The sequence below is a fragment of the Ursus arctos genome, unplaced genomic scaffold (assembly GCF_023065955.2).
Source record: "Ursus arctos isolate Adak ecotype North America unplaced genomic scaffold, UrsArc2.0 scaffold_23, whole genome shotgun sequence".
NCBI classification, from domain to species: Eukaryota; Metazoa; Chordata; class Mammalia; order Carnivora; family Ursidae; genus Ursus; species Ursus arctos.
Window position 1 is genome coordinate 41,901,729 of NW_026622908.1, and position 22,730 is coordinate 41,924,458.

General features: G+C 61.2%; 2 protein-coding genes across 2 annotated transcripts; one reads left to right on the plus strand and one right to left on the minus strand.

The window, feature by feature from the left end:
- The first annotated feature begins 703 nt into the window (after positions 1–703).
- Positions 704–12,479, plus strand: SIPA1 (signal-induced proliferation-associated 1). The gene is given in 17 exon segments (XM_026483213.4): positions 704–779; positions 3,118–3,878; positions 4,554–4,681; positions 4,767–4,943; positions 6,937–7,111; positions 7,783–7,886; positions 8,149–8,306; positions 8,387–8,558; positions 8,560–9,003; positions 9,309–9,583; positions 10,734–10,955; positions 11,073–11,184; positions 11,281–11,389; positions 11,482–11,583; positions 11,678–11,732; positions 11,950–12,028; positions 12,115–12,479. Coding segments are annotated over 16 exon segments (3,132 nt in total). The 5' UTR covers positions 704–779; positions 3,118–3,205; the 3' UTR covers positions 12,262–12,479.
- A 1,739-nt stretch (positions 12,480–14,218) lies between these two features.
- Positions 14,219–22,708, minus strand: RELA (RELA proto-oncogene, NF-kB subunit). The gene is given in 12 exon segments (XM_026483215.4): positions 14,219–15,211; positions 15,213–15,598; positions 16,358–16,432; positions 16,541–16,621; positions 18,659–18,871; positions 19,085–19,189; positions 20,035–20,166; positions 20,536–20,627; positions 21,399–21,547; positions 21,709–21,860; positions 21,960–21,986; positions 22,568–22,708. Coding segments are annotated over 12 exon segments (1,620 nt in total). The 5' UTR covers positions 22,575–22,708; the 3' UTR covers positions 14,219–15,010.
- Positions 22,709–22,730: the final 22 nt, after the last annotated feature.

A 22,730-nucleotide genomic window follows, 5' to 3' on the forward strand; every position in this document is an offset into this window, starting at 1 on the left:
GGATGGCCAGGTCAGGGTAGATGAGCACAGAGAGGGGGATGAAGAATGTGGGGCCGGGTTATGATGGAGGTAGCGTAAGACCCAGGTGGGGTTCAAGTAGGCCTACGTCCCCTTCCTCACAAGACTGTTCCTTTTTAAGCCTTGATCTGAAATTCATTTTGTTCAGTTTCTCACCCCTGTATTTTCAAAGACTTCCAGCTCATGAGGCTAGTGCCTAAGATTATCAGCCTTGACCTTGGCGAAAGCCTTTCTCTGAACCTCAAGTTCTCCAACTTATAAAGAAGAGAGGACACCTGTCTAAGGTGTTTTAAGAATGAGAGCATGTGGAGAGCAGGGTCTAGTGCTTAGTAAGTGCTCATAAATAGTCACTGTTTCTGGGCATCTGCTGTGTTCTGGTCCCAGTGGAGGGGTGCGGGGGGGGGGGGGGAGGGGGCTGCTAAACACTAGGAATCCTGCTGTAGTCCTTCCAGTTGGTGTGGAAGGCAGGTACGCTTTTTTGCGTGTCTCAGCTGAGGCTGGGGGCCCAACAGCGCGGCCGGACTGGGCCTGGCTCGGTTTGGGGGCTTCGGACTGCGCGCCAGCCTTCCCAACGCCTGGCCTCCAGTCCCCGCCCTCGGGGCTTCCCGCCGCGGACTGCTCCCAGGCCGGCTCCGCCCCCTCTGCGACGACCCCGCCCCCTGGCACGGCCCCGCCCCTAGGCGGAGCCAGCGCCCGAGCGGTAGCGGGAGAGGCAGCGGGACCCCAGCGCGGGAGGCGGCCACCAGGCGGGAGCCCCAGAGGTACCGGCGGGAGCGGGGGAGTGGAAGCACCGCGGTCGGGCCGGACAGGGGAAGAGGTGGCTTGGCGCGGGCCCGGGTGGTGTGTATGTGGAAGGGGGTCGTTGCCGCGTTCGCCGCCTGCACCCTCCGAACCTCCGTCCGGGCTCCAGTCCCGAGTCAGCACGTCCAGTCCCCTGCGTCCGGCCGGCGGCCCCCACTCTCTGCGTGACGGCCCGGCCCTGTCCGGCCAGTGTGAGGGCGATTGGATGAGGCGGCCCCCGACTCCTCTGGGCGGCGCAGGCGACTGCCCCTGCTGCCGGCTGTGTGCGGGGCTCCCCCTGTCCTGGGGCTCCCTTGATCTCGGGGCGGCCTCCTCACCAGCCTTTGCACACCGCCCCCCAGTCTCGGGTCTGGCCTGGGAGGAAACATCTGTCGCGCCCCCTGGCAGCAGAAATGGGGTCATGACCTCCAGATGTGCTGGGAAGCGTCCAGCGCCTCCTCCTGGGGCAGCCAGGCCTTCCGGATCTGTGGGGGCGGGGCCGGCCCTCTCCCCCCAGTGACACAGGCTGCGAGGAATGTCCCGGCCTCAATGGACCCTGTGTGAAGCTGCCGGCTGGGGGGCAGAGCCCAAGAACACCCCCCAAGGCTCTGGCCCAGAACAAGAGGCAGCCCATGGGCTGTGCACACCCACGTACACAGAGCTGGGCCCACACGGAGCAGGGGCCTACACAGCTCCCCTCTCATGTCCCCTCCCACCTCAACACACACATCACAGCCCAGGCCCAAGAGCTGGGCACATGGAGCAAGGGCCTGCCTCACCACCGCATTCTTAACACATAGCCAGCTTCACACTCTCGAACCTCCTTGCAGTCTCCCAGTGGTGTTGGGAAAGGGCAGAAGGGTTAACCCCATTTTAGAGATGAGAGAACAGAGGCTCGGGGTCGGTGTCAGACGTTGTTTTAGGAGAAATTATGGGAGGAGGCACCCCGAGCTTGGAGGCCTACACTTGCATGGTCCTGGAGCTTTAGATGAGGGCTGCATGGAGCCTCCGCCCCCACTGTGTCCTAGTCCAGCCACACAGTGTCCCTGGAGGATGCACGAAGACGTGCCGGCAGTTGTCTGTGTTCCCAGTGGAGGGTCGCACATCCCTGCCCTGCCTGCCCACACCAACCTGGGTCCACCTGAGTGGCTCCCCCGCCACTTTCTCACGCCACCCTTTGCACCTGCCCTTGGTCTCGACACATTTCCGCATTTAGCAGGTCTCTGGCGCCTTGGGTGTCTCAGTCTTACATCCTGTGAGACTTTGAGCCTCAGCCCAACCCCCACTCACCTCACACCTATACACACAGGGACAGGAGTGGGCAGGTGCTGCCCTGTTTAGGCCTGGGAGGGTGACAGACCCAGGTTCAAATCCTAGCTGTAATGCGGAATTACTTCCAGCAAGAGCCTCCCCTTATCTGGACCTCAGTTTGACCATTTGTCACATGAGGCTCAGACTTCCCTGTCAGCATCAGTGAGTCCAGGTAGGCAGAGGTCCCATGGTCCCAGTTCCTGCAAAGGGGCTCCATCCATGTGACTCCTTCCCCTGCCCCCAGGCATGGCCACAGTCGCCTGCAGAGAGTGAGTCTGGCTGCGCCTGTCCTTCAGGCCAGGGTGATGGGTCCCATGACGGAGCTGGTGTGACCCCAGCACCTTCCTCAGGATATGGAGCTGGGCAGGGGGCTGGGCTCAGAGTTGGGGCCACTTCCTGTACCGAAGGAAGTCCTTTTGCTGTTTCTGTTGCCCTGCCAGTGCCCCCTGGGAATCCCTGTGTCCTTGAGGTATTGAGGCTATGAGGGCCAGGGCATTGAGACCCAGCTTCTGGGTGCTCAGCTCCTCAGGGACCCTGGAGGAAGTGGGAGGGGTAGGGAGGAAGGTCTCTGGGGACAGGACGTCCTCCCTTTGTCAAGTGGGCTGGACCCAGACACCAGTGGCCCCATGGGTTTCCCGTCCCAGCTGGGACAAATCATCGGTCCAACTGGGCCAGGACTTGGTGGGGACCCTCATCCTGGGCCCAGGCCAAGGTCAAGGTGTGTGAGTGGGAACTGAGGGACCCTGGCAGCCCCAGGGCCGCCCAGATTCCAAGACCCCCAGGGCCAAGGCCAGGTCCGCCCAGCCCCTGGCCCTGCCCAGAGCTTAGCTGGAGGAGGGGGCTGGAAACCTCAGCCCAAGGCAGACGAGGAAGTGGCCAGGAAAGCGGAAGCGGCTTTGATGGTCGCGGAGGGGGCCGGAAGCCAACCCGCGTGGTGGAGGACCAGGCTGGGGGCCTGGGTTCCTGTTTTCTCCCCAGGCCCCTCTGAGCAGCCCCCTCCTCCCTCAGGGCAGGAACTGGCCTGCCGCCCGGGCACCAACCACCCGTGCCCGCCAATGCGACGCGGCCCCCGGAGAGCCAGGCCCACGGCACGCCCATGTGGGCCGGCGGCGTGGGGAGCCCTCGGCGGGGCGCGGCCCCTGCGCCCACCGATGACCTCTTCGCCCGCAAGCTGCGCCAGCCAGCACGGCCCCCACTGACCCCGCACACCTTCGAGCCGAGGCCGGCCCGGGGCCCGCTCCTGCGCAGCGGCAGCGACGCAGGCGAGGCCCGACCCCCCACACCAGCCAGCCCGCGTGCCCGTGCCCACAGCCACGAGGAGGCCGGCCGCCCCGCCGCGGGCCCCACCCGGCTCTTCACTGACCCGCTGGCCCTGCTGGGGCTGCCGGCCGAGGAGCCAGAGCCCGCCTTCCCGCCAGTGCCTGAGCCCCACTGGTTTGCCCACTATGACGTGCAGAGTCTGCTCTTTGACTGGGCTCCAAAGCCGCGGGGGACAGGGGGCCACGCAGAGGCCGGCTCTGGGACTCCGGCCCCTGCTGAGGACAGAGCTGCCACCTCGGACCTGCTGCTTGAAGCGCCTGGCTTTGTGAGTGAGCTTGGGGGTGAGGGCGAGCTGGGCCTGGGTGGACCTGTGTCCCCACCGGTGCCCCCTGCACTGCCCAACGCCGCCGTGTCCGTCCTGGAGGAGCCCCAGAACCGAACTTCGGCCTACAGCCTGGAGCACGCAGACCTGGGGGCTGGCTACTACCGCAAGTACTTCTATGGCAAAGGTAAGGGGAGGGCTGCCTGGCCGGGCAGCAGCCCCTGTCACCCGAGGGGCCCACAGTGGGGCTCAGGAGTTGTCCTTTCCCGAAGTTCCCGGGCCATCTGAAGGATCAGGCTCTGACTCTGGGGCCGACACTGCCCTGTGGAGTCTCGCTTTAACCACCGCCCTAAGGCCTCCGGCCTCCAGCTGGTTCATCCTCCTACCCCTCCGGGCTGGGGAGAGATTTCCTATAAATGCTTCTGTGAGGTGAACACTGAGGTCTGAAAACCTCTGCACCCTTGTGGGAACCTTGTTCTCATCAGCGGCCAGAGGGGAGGGCCCCGTACATCCTGCCGGGGCACATGGGCGTGGCGTGCGGGGGCCTTGCAGGATCTGGGCCTGGAAGCAGGCAAGCATTGGCCCCCTGCGTCGAAGGCAAGGTGTGCGGCGCGCGGTGCCGCCAAGGGCCGGGGCATAGGGCCAAGCGTCGGGGAGCCCGCACGTAGGAATTTGGCCCGGTAGGATGTGGGCGGGGCAGCGGAGGGAGTGGGCCTTCCACTAAGGGTCTGCGCTAAGTGCTCGGACGGGGCGGGGGCGGGGCTTAGCGATGGGCGTGGCCGAGCCCGGGTGGGACTCCCAGGGCTGTGGGACCGGTCATCCACGGCCCGGGGCGGGGGGGGGGGGGTGCCGTTCCCTCCAGAACATCAGAACTTCTTCGGACTGGATGAGGTGCTGGGTCCAGTGGCAGTGAGCCTGCGGCGGGAAGAGAAGGAAGGCAGCGGAGGGGGCACAGTGCACAGCTACCGCATCATCGTGAGGACCACACAGGTGGGCCGGGGTCACGGGATCAGACCGCGGGTTGCCTCCTCGAAAACCCGTATGGATTCTGAGCGTCCCTACATCCCCTCCTCAGCTCCGGACCCTCCGCGGCACCATCTCGGAGGATGCGCTGCCGCCGGGGCCCCCGCGGGGCCTGTCCCCTAGGAAGCTTCTGGAACATGTGGCCCCGCGGCTGAGCCCGACCTGCCTGCGCCTGGGCTCAGCTTCACCGAAGGTGCCACGCACGCTGCTCACGCTGGACGAGCAAGTGGTGAGTGGCCGTAGCCCCCCTCCCACCCACCAGCCTAACAGCTACACCTGGTCAGAGCCCAGCCTGTCCTGCTCCCAGCCGCCTAGCCCTGACCCTGACCCTGGGCTGGACAGTGACCCAGGAGAGCTGGCTTTTCAGAGAGGGCAGCAGAGGTCATCCAGAACCTTGTCTCTCAAAGTAAAATTTGTAGACCAGCGGCAGTCACATTATCTGGGAGCTTGTTAGAAATGCAGATTTTTGGGCCCTGCCCCCGATCTACTTAATCGGAGGCTGTACTTTAACAAGATCTCGAGTTAATTCCTACATACATTTCAACTGAGAAGCCCTGGTCTGACCACCCACGCCCCTTCCCGCGGGCCCTGTCCACTTGCCCTGCAGGGCGCTGCTTAGTGTCCTCTCAGTGTGGGGCGTGTACGCCTTGGGGCTGCCTATTCCACTGTGGGACTGCTCAGGCGGTCGGAAGTCCTCCCTGGCCTGCTGAAGGCTGCCCACTGGCTGTGATTCTTCTCTGTGTCATTCAGTCTGTCAGCCATTCAACAAACATTTCCTCACACCTTGGTGCTGGGGACATGTCCAGACCAGGTGCTGTCCTTGAATAGCTCACAGCCAGCAGGGGGGGAGAGAGAGAGAGAGAAAGACCCACAGAGAATCGTGGGTGATTGTGGAGCAGTGAAAGGGGAATGTTGAAGGCTCCGTGGGGCACCAAGGTAGTCTTGACAGTCCTGCCTTGGCTAGGGGTTCGGCATCACGGTAGAAATGTCAGAGTTTGAGCTAGGAAGAGCAGGCATTTTCTGGGCAGAAGGAATGACTTGTGTGAAAGCTTAGAGACTAAGAGCAGGTCACATTGGGGTCCTGTAGGCAGTTCTGTGTGGTTGGGGTCATGCTTGGGGGAAGGGGTGGGGAAGGCTTGCATTTGGTGGTGGGGGCACTGGGGAGCCATGGAAGATATGAGAGGTAGAGCAGCCCTCTGGTTGCAGTATGGGGGCCAGATTGGAGGGGCAGGGAGGCCAGGCCAAAGGCTGTTGCAGTCATCCAGACCAGACCTGGCGGTGATGATGGCAGAGGTGAAGGGGGGGGTGACAGTCCAGGGGTAGATGGGTGGGGTGGGAGCATCCAGTGATGAGATGAGGTGCCAAGGCAAGGGAAGGACATCTGGGCAGCTGGAGAAGTATGTCTGGAGCTCAGAAGAAAGGTCCGGGCTGGAGGCAGAGACTGGAGAGTGTGTTCCTGTGGAGACGGCTGTTGCAGTCACTGAAGTCGAAGACCGTGGGTGGAGAAGGGGCCCAGGCTGGAGACGGTGGGGTCGCTAGGGTCTCAGGCAAAGTGAAGTTCCAGTTGTTCCAAGTGCCGCTATGGTGAGAATGTGCCAGGAGGAAGCCATGCCCGTGGGCTTTCAGGGGGAGCTGGGGTGGAAGCGGGGCTGCAGGGGTTAGGAGGGACCAACTTAAAGTGGGGCCTGTGGGTGTAGACAAGTTTCATATGAAGAAAGGAAGCCAGAGCCGGAGGGGCCAAAGCACCTTGAGCTCCGCACGATTAACCCTGATGGAAAGGAGCCAAAGGAGCCAGGAGCAGGGTGAGCGAAGGTGGTGCGGGGCCCAAGGCCTCCAGAGGCTGGGCTGGGGGTGCTGGGGGTGCCTGGGATTCGAGGGAGGGGAGGACAGGCTAGCCTTGAGATAAGGAGGATGACAATGTGAACATTTATTGGGGTCAAGCACACTCTGCCCGGGGTCCTTTCCACGAATCACCTCCTCTGTGGTCACATGAGAACCAACCCCCTCCTGGTCCCTTCCCACCCGTGACTTTACCCTCCCGAGCACTGGCAGCAGGACCTATTGACCCCTCTTATAAGTGGAGACCCAGAGGAGACGGGGGGGGGGGGTGCTCGGGGCCACATGTAGAGACAGCCCAGCCTCCAGGTCATTCCCCAAGACCTGGCGGGCGCAGGGCCCGAGGGACTGAGGCCCGGGCCTCCCGTCTGCGCCCTCCCCTGCAGCTGAGCTTCCAGCGGAAGGTGGGCATCCTGTACTGCCGCGCGGGCCAGGGCTCGGAGGAGGAGATGTACAACAACCAGGAGGCAGGACCGGCCTTCATGCAGTTCCTCACCCTGCTGGGTGACGTGGTGCGGCTCAAAGGCTTTGAGAGCTACAGGGCCCAGCTGGACACGAAAAGTGAGGCCCAGGGGCTGGGGAGTGGGGGCCGACAGCCTTGGTGAGAACCAACTGCCTTGTCACTTCTCTGCCCCGTGTTGTCCTGGGCTCAGGGTTGCGGAGTCTTTGGGTAGGCTGAGGACGCGGGTCTCGGGCTGCAGAGGCCAAGCAAGCCGCAGGCTGGAAGGAGGGACTAGGATTGTGCCCCAAGGCCCTGAGGCCCTACTGCCTGAGCAGTTTGCGGGCACCACTCCCCCCGCCACACACATAGTCCACCAGCCCCGCTTCCTGGGGAGCGCCCCTGCCTCCCTGGTTGGAAGTGCCCCCGAGCCCCTTACGGAGCGCCAGTCTCGCCTCCCACGCTCAGCTGCTCCACACATGCTGGGGCCGGGGCCAACATCTGTCCTCTCCCGGGACACCCACCCCCGCCTCCCTCATAGCAGGCCAGTCCCCATTTTGGTCTTCATTCTAGCTCAGCAGCCCCACACCGACCCTGGCCTGGAGTCTGGAGCCTGTGGGGGGAGGGAAGGGAGCAGCCAAAGCTGAGGCCCTTAGGCTTCATGGCCCGGTGGTGGGAAGCGGTTGTCCACCTGTTGGTTGGGGGCATGGGAGCTCCAGACTGCAGGTAGAGATGGCAAGTTCCAGCAGATTCGCCTTCCTTTCGCTCTGTGTCCCCGACTCCCTGGCCACAGCGGATTCCACAGGCACGCACTCACTCTACACCACGTACCAGGACCACGAGATCATGTTCCACGTGTCCACGATGCTGCCTTACACCCCCAATAACCAGCAGCAGGTGTGAGGGGGCTAGGATGCGGCTGGGGGATGGCCGAGGGCTTCCGGGAACCCTGCAGGCGTGTCGTGTGGGCCGTGGCATTTGAGTTTGGCCTGAGTTCTCTTGAGCCTTAACAACCCTCCCCAAAGACAAACACCCAGACCTTCACCAGGGGCAGGTGGGGGAGCCCCTGGCACCCAGGCTCTGCCCTGAGTGAATGAGGAGGGGCTTGGGCACAGACAGTTCCAGCTTACACCCCCCACCCCCACCATCTAACTCCCAGCTCCTGCGGAAGCGCCACATTGGCAACGACATCGTGACCATCGTGTTCCAGGAACCCGGCAGCAAGCCCTTCTGCCCCACCACCATCCGCTCGCACTTCCAGCACGTGTTCCTAGTGGTGCGGGCTCACGCGCCCTGCACGCCGCACACCTCGTACAGGTGGGTGCCTGGGCGGTCCCAGGGCTGCCATTGTCAGGGGCCCTCCCGGTTGCCCCTAACTCCCGCCTCCCTCCCCTCAGCGTGGCCGTGAGCCGCACCCAGGACACCCCGGCCTTTGGGCCAGCTCTGCCCCAGGGCGGAGGCCCCTTCCCGGCCAACGCCGACTTCCGTGCCTTCCTGCTGGCCAAGGCGCTCAATGGCGAGCAGGCAGCGGGCCACGCACGCCAGTTCCACGCCATGGCCACGCGCACCGCGTCAGCAGTACCTGCAGGACCTGGCCACCAACGAGGTGACCACTACGTCGCTGGACTCGGCTTCGCGCTTCGGCCTGCCCTCCCTGGGCGGGAGGCGGCGGGCGCCCCCTCGGGGCCCGGGCGCCGAGCTGCAGGCGGCGGGGGCGCTGGTGTGGGGCGTGCGCGCGGCGCCCGGGGCGCGGGGCGCGGCTGGGGCCGGGGCCGAGGCCGGCGGTCCCGACGACGCCGAGGTGCCCTGCTTGCTGGGCATCTCGGCTGAGGCCCTGGTGCTGGTGGCACCGCGCGACGGCCGCGTCGTCTTCAACTGCGCCTGCCGCGACGTGCTGGCCTGGACCTTCTCCGAGCAGCGGCTCGACTTGTACCACGGCCGCGGGGAGGCGATCACGCTGCGGTTCGACGGGCCCCCCGGCCAAGCCGTAGGCGAGGTGGTAGCGCGCCTGCAGGTGAGGCCCGGGCGTCGGGGCGCTCCCCGCCGGGCCCCTCCGTGCCTCGGGGGCGGATCGGTCAGTGGAACCCCTCGCTCCCGCAGCCTCTCCCGCGAAAGGGGACACGGGGGAAGGGGGGCAAACCCTGCCCTGGCGCTCGGCAAAGCTGGAACTGGGGGGCTCCTCGGGCAAGTGACTATCGGTCTCTGAGCCCCAGGCCCTCGTCTGCGGGGTGGGTGTGGGGAGGTCCGGGCGGCCTGGGACCCCGGCCCTGGGGTTGGGGTGGTGCTGTCGCGGTCCGCTCACGCTCCGCCCCGCCCCAGCTGGTGAGCCGTGGCTGCGAGACCCGCGAGCTGGCGCTGCCCCGCGACGGCCAAGGCCGCCTGGGCTTTGAGGTGGACGCCGAGGGCTTCGTCACGCACGTGGAGCGCTTCACGTTCGCCGAGACGGCTGGGCTGCGGCCCGGGGCGCGCCTGCTGCGCGTGTGCGGCCAGACGCTGCCCACGCTGGGCTCCGAGGCCGCGGCCCAGCTGCTGCGCTCAGCGCCCAAGGTCTGCGTCACCGTCCTGCCCCCCGACGAGAGCGGCCGGCCCCGCAGGTCAGGGCGGCGACGCGGGGAGGTGGGGGGACCTGGCCGCTGGCCACCGCGGAGCCTGGGCCTTAGCCTTTCCCCGAGAATACCCACCGTGAGGAAGGCTTTCCTTCTCCAGAGAATTCCAGGTCTCTTAATCTTCGAGGCACATATGCAGAGCGAAGCCAGTTCAGCACGCTGTCTTTCCTGCTCAGGATCCAACAGCAGCCCCATCATTTTTTTTAGTTTTAATATTTATTTATTAGAGTGCGAGAGCACGAGTGGGGGGAGGGGCAGCGGCAGAGGAGAGGGGGAGAGAGAAGCTCGAGCTGACTCCCCTCCCAGCGCCTAGCCCACGCGGGCGGGCTCTCACGACCCTCCGAGATTACGGCTGAGCCGAAATCGAGACTCAGAGGCTCAACAGACAGCCATCCAGGCCGCCCCTACGGCCCCAGCTTTTTTTTTTTTTTTTTTCCCTTAAAGATTATCCACAGACACATACATACACGCTATCGATTGCCTGCTGCGTTAAGCCAGTATACGCGATCTTTTCCCGTAAAGGGCCAGATAGTAAATATTTAGGTTTTCTGGGCCTGCTGGTCTCTGCTCCAGGTGCACGGCCCTGCTGTAGCACAAAAGCATCCGTAGGCGCTCGGCAAATACATGAGCTTTCTTTATTCTGCTAAGACTTTATTTGTGGACAGTGAAATTCGAATTTTAGTGATTTTCATGTGTCATGAAATACTCTTTTGATTTCTTTCAACTAGTTAACAATGTAAAAACCACTCGTGGCTCACAGGAGTACAGAAACAGTCACATCTGCTCAACCAGAAAAAGGCAGAGGCTGGATTTGGTGCCCGGGCAGGTTTTGGATCTCTATGCTAAGTGATTTACTTGTGTTGGTATTTAAAGCCTCATGGCAAGCTGTGAACCAGTACTGATATCCCCATTTCACAGACGGAGAAATCAGTGTCCTGAGTGAGTTGCCCAGGATACACGGGGGCAGCACCGGGCCTGGAAAAATGGCCAGTAGTCAGGCAAACGTTTTTCATTGTTAGGGACTTTGGAAAGCTCGCCTCCTGGAAGCGAGCCTCGGGCACAGCTGGGAATGGGGCTGGAGATGCAGGGCACTGGGGACAGGGTCTTCCTGCCTGACACTGGCCACTCCTCCCCGCAGGAGCTTTTCGGAGCTGTACACGCTATCTCTGCAGGAGCCCAGCCGGCGGGGCGCCCCAGAGCCGGTGCAGGATGAGGCCCCAGGCGTGGCGACGCTGCTGCCCGTCGCAAAGCAGCTGCTGCAAGTGTGCCTGCACGACGGTGGCAGTCCCACGGGGCCTGGGGATCTGGCTGAGGAGAGGACTGAGTTCCTACATAGCCAGAACTCACCGTCACCCCGCAGGTGCCCCCTTTCGGCCTTCCCTCTTCTCCAGCACAGGGTGGCTGGACAGGCACGGCCTGTGAAAGCGGGGGCCCTGGGGTGCAGCTTCTCTTGCTGAGCCATCCCTGCTCTCCCCAGCTCCCTGTCAGATGAGGCCCCAGTCCTGCCCAACACCACCCCGGACCTCCTCCTGGCCGCCACAGCCAAGCCGGCAGCACCCAGTACTGGCAGAGAGACGCCCCCCACCCAGGTGAGCAGAAACAAGACTCTGGAGCCCAAAGAACAGGGGTGGGCACAGTGGTGATGGTGGCCGTCCCTGCATCCATACCCATTAATACCTCCCCAGGACGGGCCAGGCAGCCCCAGTGGTTGTGAGGACAGGGGTGACCCGGCCCCAGAGCTGAGGGCCTCCTTCCTGCCACGAACCTTGTCTCTGCGGAACTCCATCAGCAAAAGTGAGTCTAGAGCAAGGTGGAGTCTGGGGCTGGGGGGCTCACAGGGGCTGGCTGGGGCTTCCCTGACTGAGCCCACCTCCTTGTGCCCGTAGTCATGTCGGAGGCGGGCAGTGAGACCCTGGAAGATGAGTGGCAGTCCATCTCGGAGATCGCCTCCACTTGCAACACCATCCTAGAGTCACTGTCCCGGGAGGGTGAGGCCACCAGGGCGCTGGGGATGGGAGCCAGGATAGGGTGGGGCTCTTTCTCTCTTTACCATCCTGCCCAAATGACCCCTGTGTCCCACAGGACAGCCCATCCCGGAGAACGGAGATGCCAAGGGAACTCCAAAGGCCGATGCTGAGTAAGCCTCCCTGTGCCGATCTAGCCCCTTCACTGTGTGCGTGTGACCACCGTCTGCACCCGTCCTCGAGGGCTAAGCATCGTCCCGGGCAGGGCTCTGCTTTCCCGGACGTAGAAGTCTGCGAACACCGGAGTTGGCCCGGCTCATTAAAGTGGGCCTGGGAGCCAGCCAGAGGTGCCGGCCTACCGGTCCGGTGACCTGATCCCTCTGTCCTCAGGCCAGAACCCGGGAGCCTGTCCGAGAAGGTCTGTTACCTGGAGTCCATGCTCAGGCAGCTGCAGGAGGACCTGCAGAAGGTGACAGGGCGGGCTGGGGTCGGCTGGGAGTTAAGGGCTGCCCTGGGTAGGAGCCAGCACCATGACAGCTGCCTCCCCCACCGCAGGAGAAGGCGGACAGGGCCGCCCTGGAGGAGGAGGTGCGGAGCCTGCGGCACAACAACCGGAGGCTGCAGGCCGAGTCGGAGAGTGCGGCCACCCGCTTGCTCCTGGCCTCCAAGCAGCTGGGCTCGCCCACCACGGACCTGGGCTGAGCCGGCCACTCCAGCCTCAGCCCGGCTGTGGACCTGCTCGCCACTGCTCAGGTCCCTCGGGGCACCTGGGCCCTCCTCAGGAACTCTCCCAGCGCGGAGGCGCGTCTTAGCACTGCCCCCCCCCATGTGGTGGTGAAGTCACCCTCACCCCGTCCCTGTTTGTAAATATTCTGTGGAGAAAGGACTGTGGACTTCAGGGAGTAAAGAAGCCACTGTTATTTGTGTCTGTGCGGGTTGTTCATGACATGACAGGGGAAGGGGTTTTGCCCCCAGAGGTTCCAGCCAAGTTCTCAGGACCGATTAGAAGGACAGGCCTCTGGGACATTGGCTCAGGGTGAGGTTGGCACTCCCCGAGGGGTTCTCTGAAGCTGGGCCACCCCTTGGATTCTCTCACAAGCATTTATTTGGTCTGTTGGGAAGCAGATGGTCACACCCTGCACCTACTCTGCTTTGTCGCAGGAGCCGGGCCAGCCAGGCCCTTGCCCTGGAACCAAACCTTAGGGACGGAGATCAGGGGCAGAGGGACAGAGGTGGACCTGCAGGGCGGGGGATGGAGTTTAGGGATCAATGAGAGCCTGACTATGCCCGGATGTGAAGGCCCTCTTACTTTTCAAGGCACTGCCCCCCAGTGCAGGCCTCCACTCCTCTCCGTAGGCCGGGGCTCCCTTGACCCCCCCAGAGGTGACTGTGTGACGCTGGGAAAGCCGAGGGAGAGGCGTGGCCTGGCCGGGAGGACGAGGGCTTACTCTTTACCCTGAGGCCTCAGGCTGGGCACACCGCGCTCCGCTAAGCCGACCGCTTCCTCTGGTTGGGAGCCTTCTCACCCCTCCGTGTCCTTGCCCTAGCCACGCCCCCGGTGCTGGGGTTCCATCAAGCGCCGCCTCTCTGGGTGCGACCCCGCAGGTTCGCAGAGGTCCTGACCTGGCGACCACGCTCGGGGTCCGCCCCTTGCGCGGAAGCGCAGCTTGGCCTGGTCCCTGAGTGGCCCACCTGCTTCGGGCCCCACCCTGGCTCCGCCCTCTGGGCAAGGCTGCAGCGCCAGCTCGGCTCTCCGTTAGCTTTCTGGTACCCCGACATTCCGCGGCCAGCTGGCGTCTTCCCCGAAGGCACAGTCCATCGGAGTCTGCTGCCGGGGCCTGCTGCTGCTCCCAAGGGACGCGCTAGCTTTTGCAGCGAGCCCCACTGATAACCCGCAGGCCTCTGCCTTCACCCTCCTGCAGCAGTGCGAAGCCCAGAGCTTAGACGCCGTCGGACTCGGACAGGGGTTTCACCAACCCCCGCCCCTTGCAGAATGCTATCTGTGCGCATGCGCACTTGAGAAGGCCGGCCAAGGCCTCTCAAGAGCACTGCTTTACTGCGCCTGCGTCGGGCCAAGCAGGAAGTACGTCCAGCTCCCCCACTTCGGGCTGTGGCCTAGCTTTTGTTTAGGCCTTCCTGGGCTGCAGATGTATTTTTTCGGTCCTCGCAGAACAGGATGTCAAAGCATAGGCCTTTACCTGGAATCTCCCCTTCCCCAGAAGCTGCAAACTTTCCCCTGACCACCTGAGAGATGAAATTCAAAACTCTTAGTCCAGTGTCCTTGATCTTTTATAGCTTGGCGCCATCAAACCTTTCCAACATTGTCTCTTTGACCCTCCTCACTTCCCAACGCTGGTAGCCGCTCTGTAAAGACTCACCCTGCTCTGTTGAGCTAAGACCCAAAGCTGATACAGCCTCTGTGACGCCCTTCCTGAAACTACTCCATCCCCATAGCCAATGGACCCTACTGGCCTCTCCCTATGCTGGGACACCACCCACATTAACTGCCTGCTTTCGTGCCTGGGCATTTCATTCCAAGGGCATCCTCAGACTGCAAGCTTCTAGATGGCAGGGTAACTATTCATCCAGCTCTGTGTCACTTATGTCCAGCCTGACCAGCAAAGAGTGTGCTGTTTGCTGAAAGAAGGGAAATCTCCGGCCAGCTTGGCAATGAATTTATTAGTTCAGAGTAGAAAGAGCAAGAGTCCAACTGCTTTGATTCTTCAGTAAAAACCGAGCCTCTTGATTGGAGAGCTGCCAGCCTGCCCTCCCCCCTACTCTCCAAACAACTAGCCCTACTATTAAGGCACTTGAGAAAAGGGGGAACAGAGAAGTCTCAGACCGAACCTCCCTGGATCCTGGAAAGGGCCGGTGTTGTCCCACCAGTTCCCTTCAGCCACAGTTGAGCAAGGGAAGAGCTGGCAGAGACCTCTGCAGGGCCAGGGGGCCAGGCCCTCAAATGCTGGTGTTAGTTCAGGGACAATGCCAGCACCACAGAGGGGCTGGTAAGGGGCGTTATTTTGGCACAAGGTGAGAATGAATCCATGATTTGAGGAAGACACTTGGTGATAAGGCTTTGTGGCCTCAAAGGCCATAGCCCCAGCCTGTCCCTCTCTCTAGGAGAGTATTAGAAGCTGGAGGGTAGGGATGGGAGCCCCCAGAATTCCCTATAAAGAGAAGGGAGCTGAACATCAGGATAGGGGAAGAGTTTGAGTCCTCCCTGCTCCCCCCTTTCCAGAGAAGTTAATGCTTCTGCTTAAGCACCTCCAAAAAGAGAGAGAGATAGACAGTGCCAATAAAAGAATAAAATGCACCCCCCCGGAAGACATTACCCAAAGAAGTTGGGGGCAGTTGGAGCACCCCCACCCCCCCCAGAATCCATAAGTGCTTGCTTTGGGAGGGCTTCGATCCCCTGCAACCCCGTGCTCTGGGTGGGGTCAGTGTCTCCCACTTAGGAGCTGATCTGACTCAGAAGGGCTGAGAAGTCCATGTCTGCAATGGAGGAGAAGTCTTCATCCCCTGAGAGGAGGCCGTTGGGGAGCCCAGAGGCCCCCAGGGGAGCAGGAGCTGGGTCAGGGGGCCTCTGGGACCCTGTCACCAGGCGCGTTATTGCCTCAGGGTACTCCATCAGCATGGGCTCGGCTGTGTGGGGGGGCCACAGATACACCCTGGTTCAGCAGCTGCTGAAACTCAGAGTTGTCGACAGATGCCAGGTCTGTGAACACGGCGGGGTCGGTGCTGTTGCCCAGCAGGGCCCCCAGGTCTTCGTCGGCGTCAAACTGCAGGTGCAGCAGGGCCTCTGACAGTGTCCCTTCCCCGGCCTGGGTGGTCTTGGGGGCGGGGGGGACCACAGCCTGAGCAAGGCCTGGGGCTAAGATCGGGGCAGGGGCTGGGGCCGGGGCCTGGGCGAGGATTGGGGCAGGGGCTGGGGCCAAGGCAGAGGTCTGGTTTGGGATCTGCCCCGAAGGAAAGACCATGGGGGAGAACTCCTCGAAGTTGATGGTGCTGAGGGACGGCGTAAAGGGATAGGGCTGGGGAGCTGGGAGAGAGAGACAGAGAGTCAGGGGTCAGAGAAAGCTTCAGACACCCACCCTGTTGTCTGTGCTCCAGCCCGTCGGTAGGACTCAGGATCAGCCCCTCCCCAGGAGGTCCCTGCGAGCACCCTCACTCCCTTTTACTCCATCTGACCTGTGCAGTTCTAGCATCACCTCCTTCCAGCCCCCAAAGCTCTCCCAGCCTTTTAGAGGAGGGGATGCTGTCAGAGACCAGCTGGTAAAACTTCACTTTACAGCTGAAAACTAAGCCCCAAGAGACCACGAGCCCAAGGAGCATCCAGTGTCGTGGCCTGAAGCAGGGCACTTCGTTACTCTTTTTTGAGCTACATACGAGCACGTACATTCTGCTGTGTTAGAGGAGACTTCGATTCCCTAACTCAACTGAAAGCTGAGGGCAAAGACTGCATTTTAAAATAGTCTCCCAAGGCATCCAATACAGGGTTTAGCTGACACAGTGGTTCTCAGACCGCAGTGCTCATTGGTGCATTAGCTGGTTCCGGGGCCACGCTTCCGAAGCCTCTGCGCAGGTCAGTAACGGGCCCGGGAATGCACATCTTCACCACTCCCCTAACGGCTCTGATGTAGGTAACTAGGCCTCAAGCCCTGAGAAACATGAGCCCAATAGAGAGCAGGCTTCAGACACCTGCTTGTGAAGCTGACTGCTTGTCCCACCCCAGGTCCCCAAACCACAGGCCAAACAGATTTGAGCCTGTAGTTCCGGTGGGGCAACAGGAAATCCTTACCTGGCTTGGGGACGGAAGGTGTGCTTCGGGAAGGCACAGCAATGCGCCGGGGTGGAGGTCGGGGGTCGGTGGGTCCTGTGGGGCAAGGCTGGGTCAGTCCCTCGCTCCCAGCTCCTAGCCCCCTCCTAGTCTCCCTCCCCCATCCACCACCTTCTCTCTAATGCTCTTCACTGCCCCTCTCACCATTGAAAGGACTCTTTTTCATGATGCTCTTGAAGGTCTCATACGTCCTTTTGCGTTTCTCCTCAATTCGGTGTCGATCATCTAGAAAAGTAATGGGGAGAAATGGGCCTCGCTCTTTTCGGCTGGATCCCCAGAACTTTCAAAGGACGCACAGGAGGAAGATGATGAGAAAAGCTTTCCGTAAGACCCTTTCTCCAAACCCTCCCCACCAATGAGAAGGACTGCATGACAGTGTGAGACGCAACAATTCTCACACTGCTTTCTGAATCCCACAGCTTTCTGAGAAGGCTTCTGGTAGCTGAATGCAGCCCCCCAAAAGCCACCTGGATGCCTCCAAGTAAAGCGGCCATGCTCTGCGGCAGGCAGGAGCCCTTGTGGGACCCTGTCTCCAGCTTATTCTCTTACCTGCACTGCCCACGTCCCAGCTCACCCCCAGCCTGGACCCAGGCCTGGCCATGATCTTTGCGCTCTGGGGCAGCTGAGGCACGATGGGCTTGCTGGAGACCGACAGAGACCTGTACTCTTACCTCTGACGGTTGGCTAGTTCAGTGTGGAGCTTCCAGGACTGCCTTTCTAAGTACTGTGGCACGTGGATAACTCCAGAGTACTCAACACCATCAGTCCAAAGCCAACCGCATCGTCTCACCTCTGCACACACCTGCCTCCTCCTCCTCCAGTGTCCCCTCACCACCCATCTGCCCTGTCACCAACACCAGAAACCTTGAAATCGTCCGTAATGTCTTCCTTTCTCTCACTCCCCACCATCCACTAACTTGACACACATTCACCAAGCCGTCACCACGCGCAGCCTCTGTTCTCACCACCGGGGATATGGCTGTAAGCAGATAAGGCTCCTGCTCCCCCAAAAGCTGACATCTTAGTGACAAGGGGGGCAGGGACACAACCATATACAAGTGACAGGAACTCTGAGGAAAAGACACAGGGTGATGTAACAGAACCGGAAGTGAGGTTGGACAGTTGAGCCTAGAGGTGGCCAGGGAAGCACTGGTGTGAGCCCATCGTGCTGAGATCTGGGGCCAAGCGTTCCAAGCCGAGGCAACAGCCGGAGCACAGGTCCTAGGGAGGACCCAAGGAGGACAGCGGTGGAGGGGACAGTGGCCATTCGCTCCTCAAGGTTCACAGCACATCTCCTGGACCACTGCAGCATCTTCCCTGCAATGGCCTCCCTGCCTTGAGTGTCTCCCTCTCTGATCCTCTACACACTCCTGCCAGAGTGAGCTTCCAGATCCAAGGCGCCCCTTCCTTCGGTGGCTCCCCACTGCCTTTAGGGCAAAATAATGCCTTGAGTCTGATACTCAAGGCCCTCTGGCCAGCGCCTGCTCGTTGCCCACTGGCACTCTCACGGGGCTGCCCCCAAATGGAGCGGTTGCCCTCCAACACCCCTGCGCCTCCAGGTGCCTGTCCGCCTGCCTAGAGAATGCATTTCTGGGTCTTTCTCTACCTTAAATGCTCCCACTCCATGCGGCCATCTCCACTCTGCAGACGCCTCCCTCCGTCTCACACGGAACACATCTCCGTCCTCTCTGTATTCACAATCCCTGGCACGGGCCCTGACACCAAGTGGGCACTCGGTAATTATTTGTGGAACAAACCAATGGCTGTTTCAGGGGTTGCTTTCCAAACTCTATTAGACTGCTCCGAGGGCAAAAAGCTCCCTCAGGCTAGATGACGGGCTTTGGACTGAAGATCATTCTGGCTGTTCCTAATGTCAGGTGCCCGAAAGCCTTGATCAAATCATGACGATGTGGTCGTGACAAAAGACACCACGGCGTGGCAACAGAACCCTAGAGCCAGAGAGCCTGGGTTTAAATACTAGCTCTGTGACTATGGATGTGACCTCGGGCAAGTTAGACACTATCTTCTAAAATCAGGTAATTCACTGATATGCTTGGAATAGGACCAAACACGTAATGAGGACTGAGTAAGTCCTGGGTGTCCTTACTACTAACTGAGCCAAGCAAGAGAATCTGATTACTGCATAAATCCCTGCCCCGACTCCAGTGTGCGACCCTCACCCACAGCCAGACGTCTAGCCCTGGCCTCACTTTCGCTGGTGGGAGTCCGACAGCCCTGCTGCTTCCCTCCCCAGCTGTGTACCTGTGTCTGGCAAGTACTGGAATTCCATGGGCTCGCTGAGCTCCCGATCTGAAGGCCGCCGCAGCTGCATGGAGACACGCACGGGGGCCTGCAGGCTGGGGTCCGCGTAGGGAGGTGTCCGGAACACAATGGCCACTTGTCGGTGGACGTCAGCTTGAGAAAAGGAGCCTCGGGCCTCCCAGCCCGGTCCCGTGAAATACACTTCGATGTCCTCTGCAGGAGATGGGGCAGCCATATGGGTCACCGTGCTCACCTCACGCGGCTCGCTGCCCCACAACTGCTGAGACATGCTTCCTGAGATACATCGCTCTCTGCCCCCCAGGTGTTGCAGGGAGTTTTAAAGCCAGTCCCCTGACGCTCACCATCTCCGCTCAGCCTTGCCCCTCCCCTCCTGTTCCAGAGTCCAGCCCTCTTCCTGGTGTGTACCTTTCTGCACCTTGTCACACAGCAGGAAGATCTCATCCCCCCCGAGGCAGCTCCCAGAGTTCCGGTTCACTCGGCAGATCTTGAGCTCGGCGGTGTTGGGGGCACCTGAGGGTGTGGGGATAAGGAAGGAAACCCAGAACCATCAGCGGTCTCCAGGGCTGGCCCACAGGAAAGGCAACATCCCTGTCCATCCCAGAGTCAAGGCGGTCCAGAGCTTGCTGACCACACCTCTGCAGCCAAGGTTCGACCGATCCCATCGCTCCTTACCCCCAACTTATTTAGCAACTGTTCACGTACCGGCACCTGTTATGTACCCAGCACCGTTCTAGGCACGGAGAACACGACAAAACCCAAACACCTCTGACCTCATGGAGCTGACGGTCCGGGGGAACCAATCTGATTACACCTCCTCTCTGTCCACCACACCCAAGCAACCTTCAAGGCCCAGTTTGCTTGGCAACAAACCTTTCCCTCCTGACCTCCACTTCATCCTGGTTTCCTATCCTTAGGGCTCCAGAGCCCTTTTATTTTCATTCATCCTGGCTGGTTACTTAATTAAAGACGGCAATTGATCAACATTGGCCCAATTCATCTGTGAACTTCCTGTGAGCTTTCATCATTGAATTACTACTCTGTACCATCATCTTGTTCCTGGGAGTTCATTTCCTGGAGTCGTTAGTACAGTTCTGGGCACACCATCCTCTCATCACATATTCAAAGTGTCTGTCTTCCATCTGATTCCCTGCCAGCCTGGAAGCTACACCAAGGGCAGCTCAGGGTCTTCCTTGCCTCGTCCCCCCAGCCAGCACAGAGCCGGACATAGACGAGATGACAAATACACCAGATGCTTGAATGAAGCCAGAGCTCCTCTCGCAGGTCATTCCCAGACAATCCCCTTCCTCCTCCCAGGCTCGTCCCTCTCCCCTTCCCATGGCTCCTTGGCCACTTACGGTTGTCAAAGATGGGATGAGAGAGGACAGGTGACAAGCGGAGGGGCCTGCCTGCCGGGTCCCGCACTGTCACCTGGAAGCACAGCCGCACCGCATTCAGGTCGTAGTCCCCACGCTGTTCTTCGATGGGAACTGTCACAAAAACAGATGGTCAGGAGATCAGGAGGCATGGCAGGGAATGAGGGGGGCAGGGGGCTCTGGGCCGGGAGGATTGCTTGAGGGTATGTCAAACGTGGGAGTCCTAAAGGAGGAGAGAGAGAAGGTTCTAGACCCATCACTGACCTGTGTGACCCACCTGTGACCCTGGATGTCATGTCCCCTCCCTGGCTCCCACTTTCCCCAACAGTAAAATGGGAGTGTGTACTGAATGGGCAGCAAAATCCCATCTGTACTATGAGTCTTGGCCAATGAGGGAGAGACTCAAGGAAGGTGGCTTCGGAAGGGTGACAGAGGGTAGAGGTGCTTCAACCAGGTCCCAGCCTTTGCTCCCTCACCCCTCACCTTGGAAGGGATTGTTGTTGGTCTGGATGCGTTGACTGATGGCCTGCTCCAGGTCCCGCTTCTTTACACACTGGATCCCCAGGTTCTGGAAGCTGAGTCCCCCCACAGGAATGAGTCCCATTGTCTCTGCCTGGTCTACCCCTCCCTCCCCTACCCATTCACCAGCTCACCACTGTGCTTCACCCCCTCGAATGGCTTCCTACTGTGCTGCAAAGAAACCCACTCCTTACCTTGGCTGACAAGCACCTGTGCCCTGCGGCCTGGTCCTAGCTGCAGTCCCTGCCCTCTACCCCCTGGCCCTAGCCATAGTCCCTGCCCTCTACCCTCTGGCCCTAGCCGCAGTCCCTGCCCTCTACCCCATGGCCCTAGCCACAGTCCCTGCTGGCCCCCTATCCTCAGCCACAATGGCTTCTTTCTTGTTCTCCAAACATACTAAACTCACTCCCCACTTCAAGGCCTTTGCATTTGTTCACTCTGCTTGGAATGTTTTTTCTATGCTTCTCTGCTCTTTCTCACTACTCAAGCCTTAACTGAGAGGCCTTTCCTGACTTCCCGGCTCTCCGACCTCCCCTCCACCGGTCGGCTACTCTTCTAGCCTAAAACTGTTTTTATTTTCATCAATGAAGTTACTTCGGGGGTTCAGAGGTGATTAGGGATCCATCCCTATCCCACGGAGTTCATATCTACTTGACAGTGGAGATGCACAAACAGGTAAGTTCAAGGCAAAAAGAATCTGCTTGCAGAGCTAGGAGTGAGGAATTCTGCCCCACGTCCAGAACGGAGTCACACTGTGACAGCTACACAACTGCCCCGCCTCTTGTCCCCCTACCTCAGCCCCCATACCCTGCTGGTCAGGACCTCACCTGTGGATGCAACGGTCGGGGCAGAGCTCAGCCTCATAGAAGCCATCCCGGCAGTCTTTCCCCACAAGCTCATGGGGGTGAGGCCGGTGAGGGGGGTCCTTGGTAACCAGGGAGATGCGAACTGTCCCTGGCCCAGTGTAGCCATTGATCTGTTCAAAGTACAGGGAACATCTAGAGACTGAGGAATTCCAGTCCCAATTCCCAGACGCTGACTGCACCCGGGCCTGGAGGCGAGCCTGCTGGGGTTCCACAGCTCCTTCCCGCAAACCCACTCTGGGCCCCCCACCCCACCACTAACAGCCATGCTCACCTTGATGGTGGGGTGGGTCTTGGTGGTATCCGTGCTCCTCTCGCCCGGGATACTGCCCGCTGAGCGGCCCTCGCACTTGTAGCGGAAGCGCATGCCCCGCTGCTTGGGCTGCTCGATGATCTCCACATAGGGGCCAGAGGCCTGGGCGGGCTCTGCGGGGGCACAGGCACCACCCCAATCAGGCGGCCGCCCTCCTTGCCCCAGCCCCGGGGAGCTCCCCCCCCGTCACTGAGAGAGGCCGGTCCACTTACCAGACGGGAAGATGAGGGGAAACAGGTCTGAAAGGGGAGGGAGACAAGGGTCAGCACAAGCCCGCTCCCCCCCCTTACCAGGGAGGGCCCGCTGCCCTGCGGAGAGGGACGGAGCCAGGGCCTGCCCCCTGGAGCCTGCGGGGAAACGGAGAAGGGGCGAGAAGGCAGAAACACCTGCTTCCTGACGGAAAACTGGGTACAGCGCCCTCTCCTTACTGAGGGAGACGGAGTCTGGGCCTGTTCTACTTCCAGAAGGAAAACTGAGGGAGGGCATTCCCCGCACCTCATCCTGAGAGGAAACTGAGTCAGATACATTCTCCCCTAACAAGGAAACTAAGTCAGAACTGCCCCCATGGCCCCGGGGTGAAACTGAGTCAAAGCTCACCGCCCCGCCCCCCCCGGAGAATACTGAGTCAAGACCCCGCCACCCAAAGGGGAAACTGAGTCAGACCCTTCAAAGCCCGCCCCGCCCCGCGCCACCATCCGGCCGGCCGCTCCCTGCGCAGCGCCCATCGGCGCAGAAAGGGGCGGAAGGCGGCGCGGGGGCTCCCGTCGCCGTCCCCGCGGCCCCGACGCGGCCACCCCGCGGGGTCAGAGGGCGCCCTCACCGTCCATGGCCGGGGTCCCGGGGGCGGGGCCGGGGTCGCAGCTGGGCCCGCAGCGCGCGCTACAGCCAAGCCATTCGCCAGAGGCGGAAATGCGCCGCGCGCGCCCGCCGCCGCGTCACTGCCGGGAATCCGGCTGCGCCTGCGCGCTGCGCCGCCGCCGCCG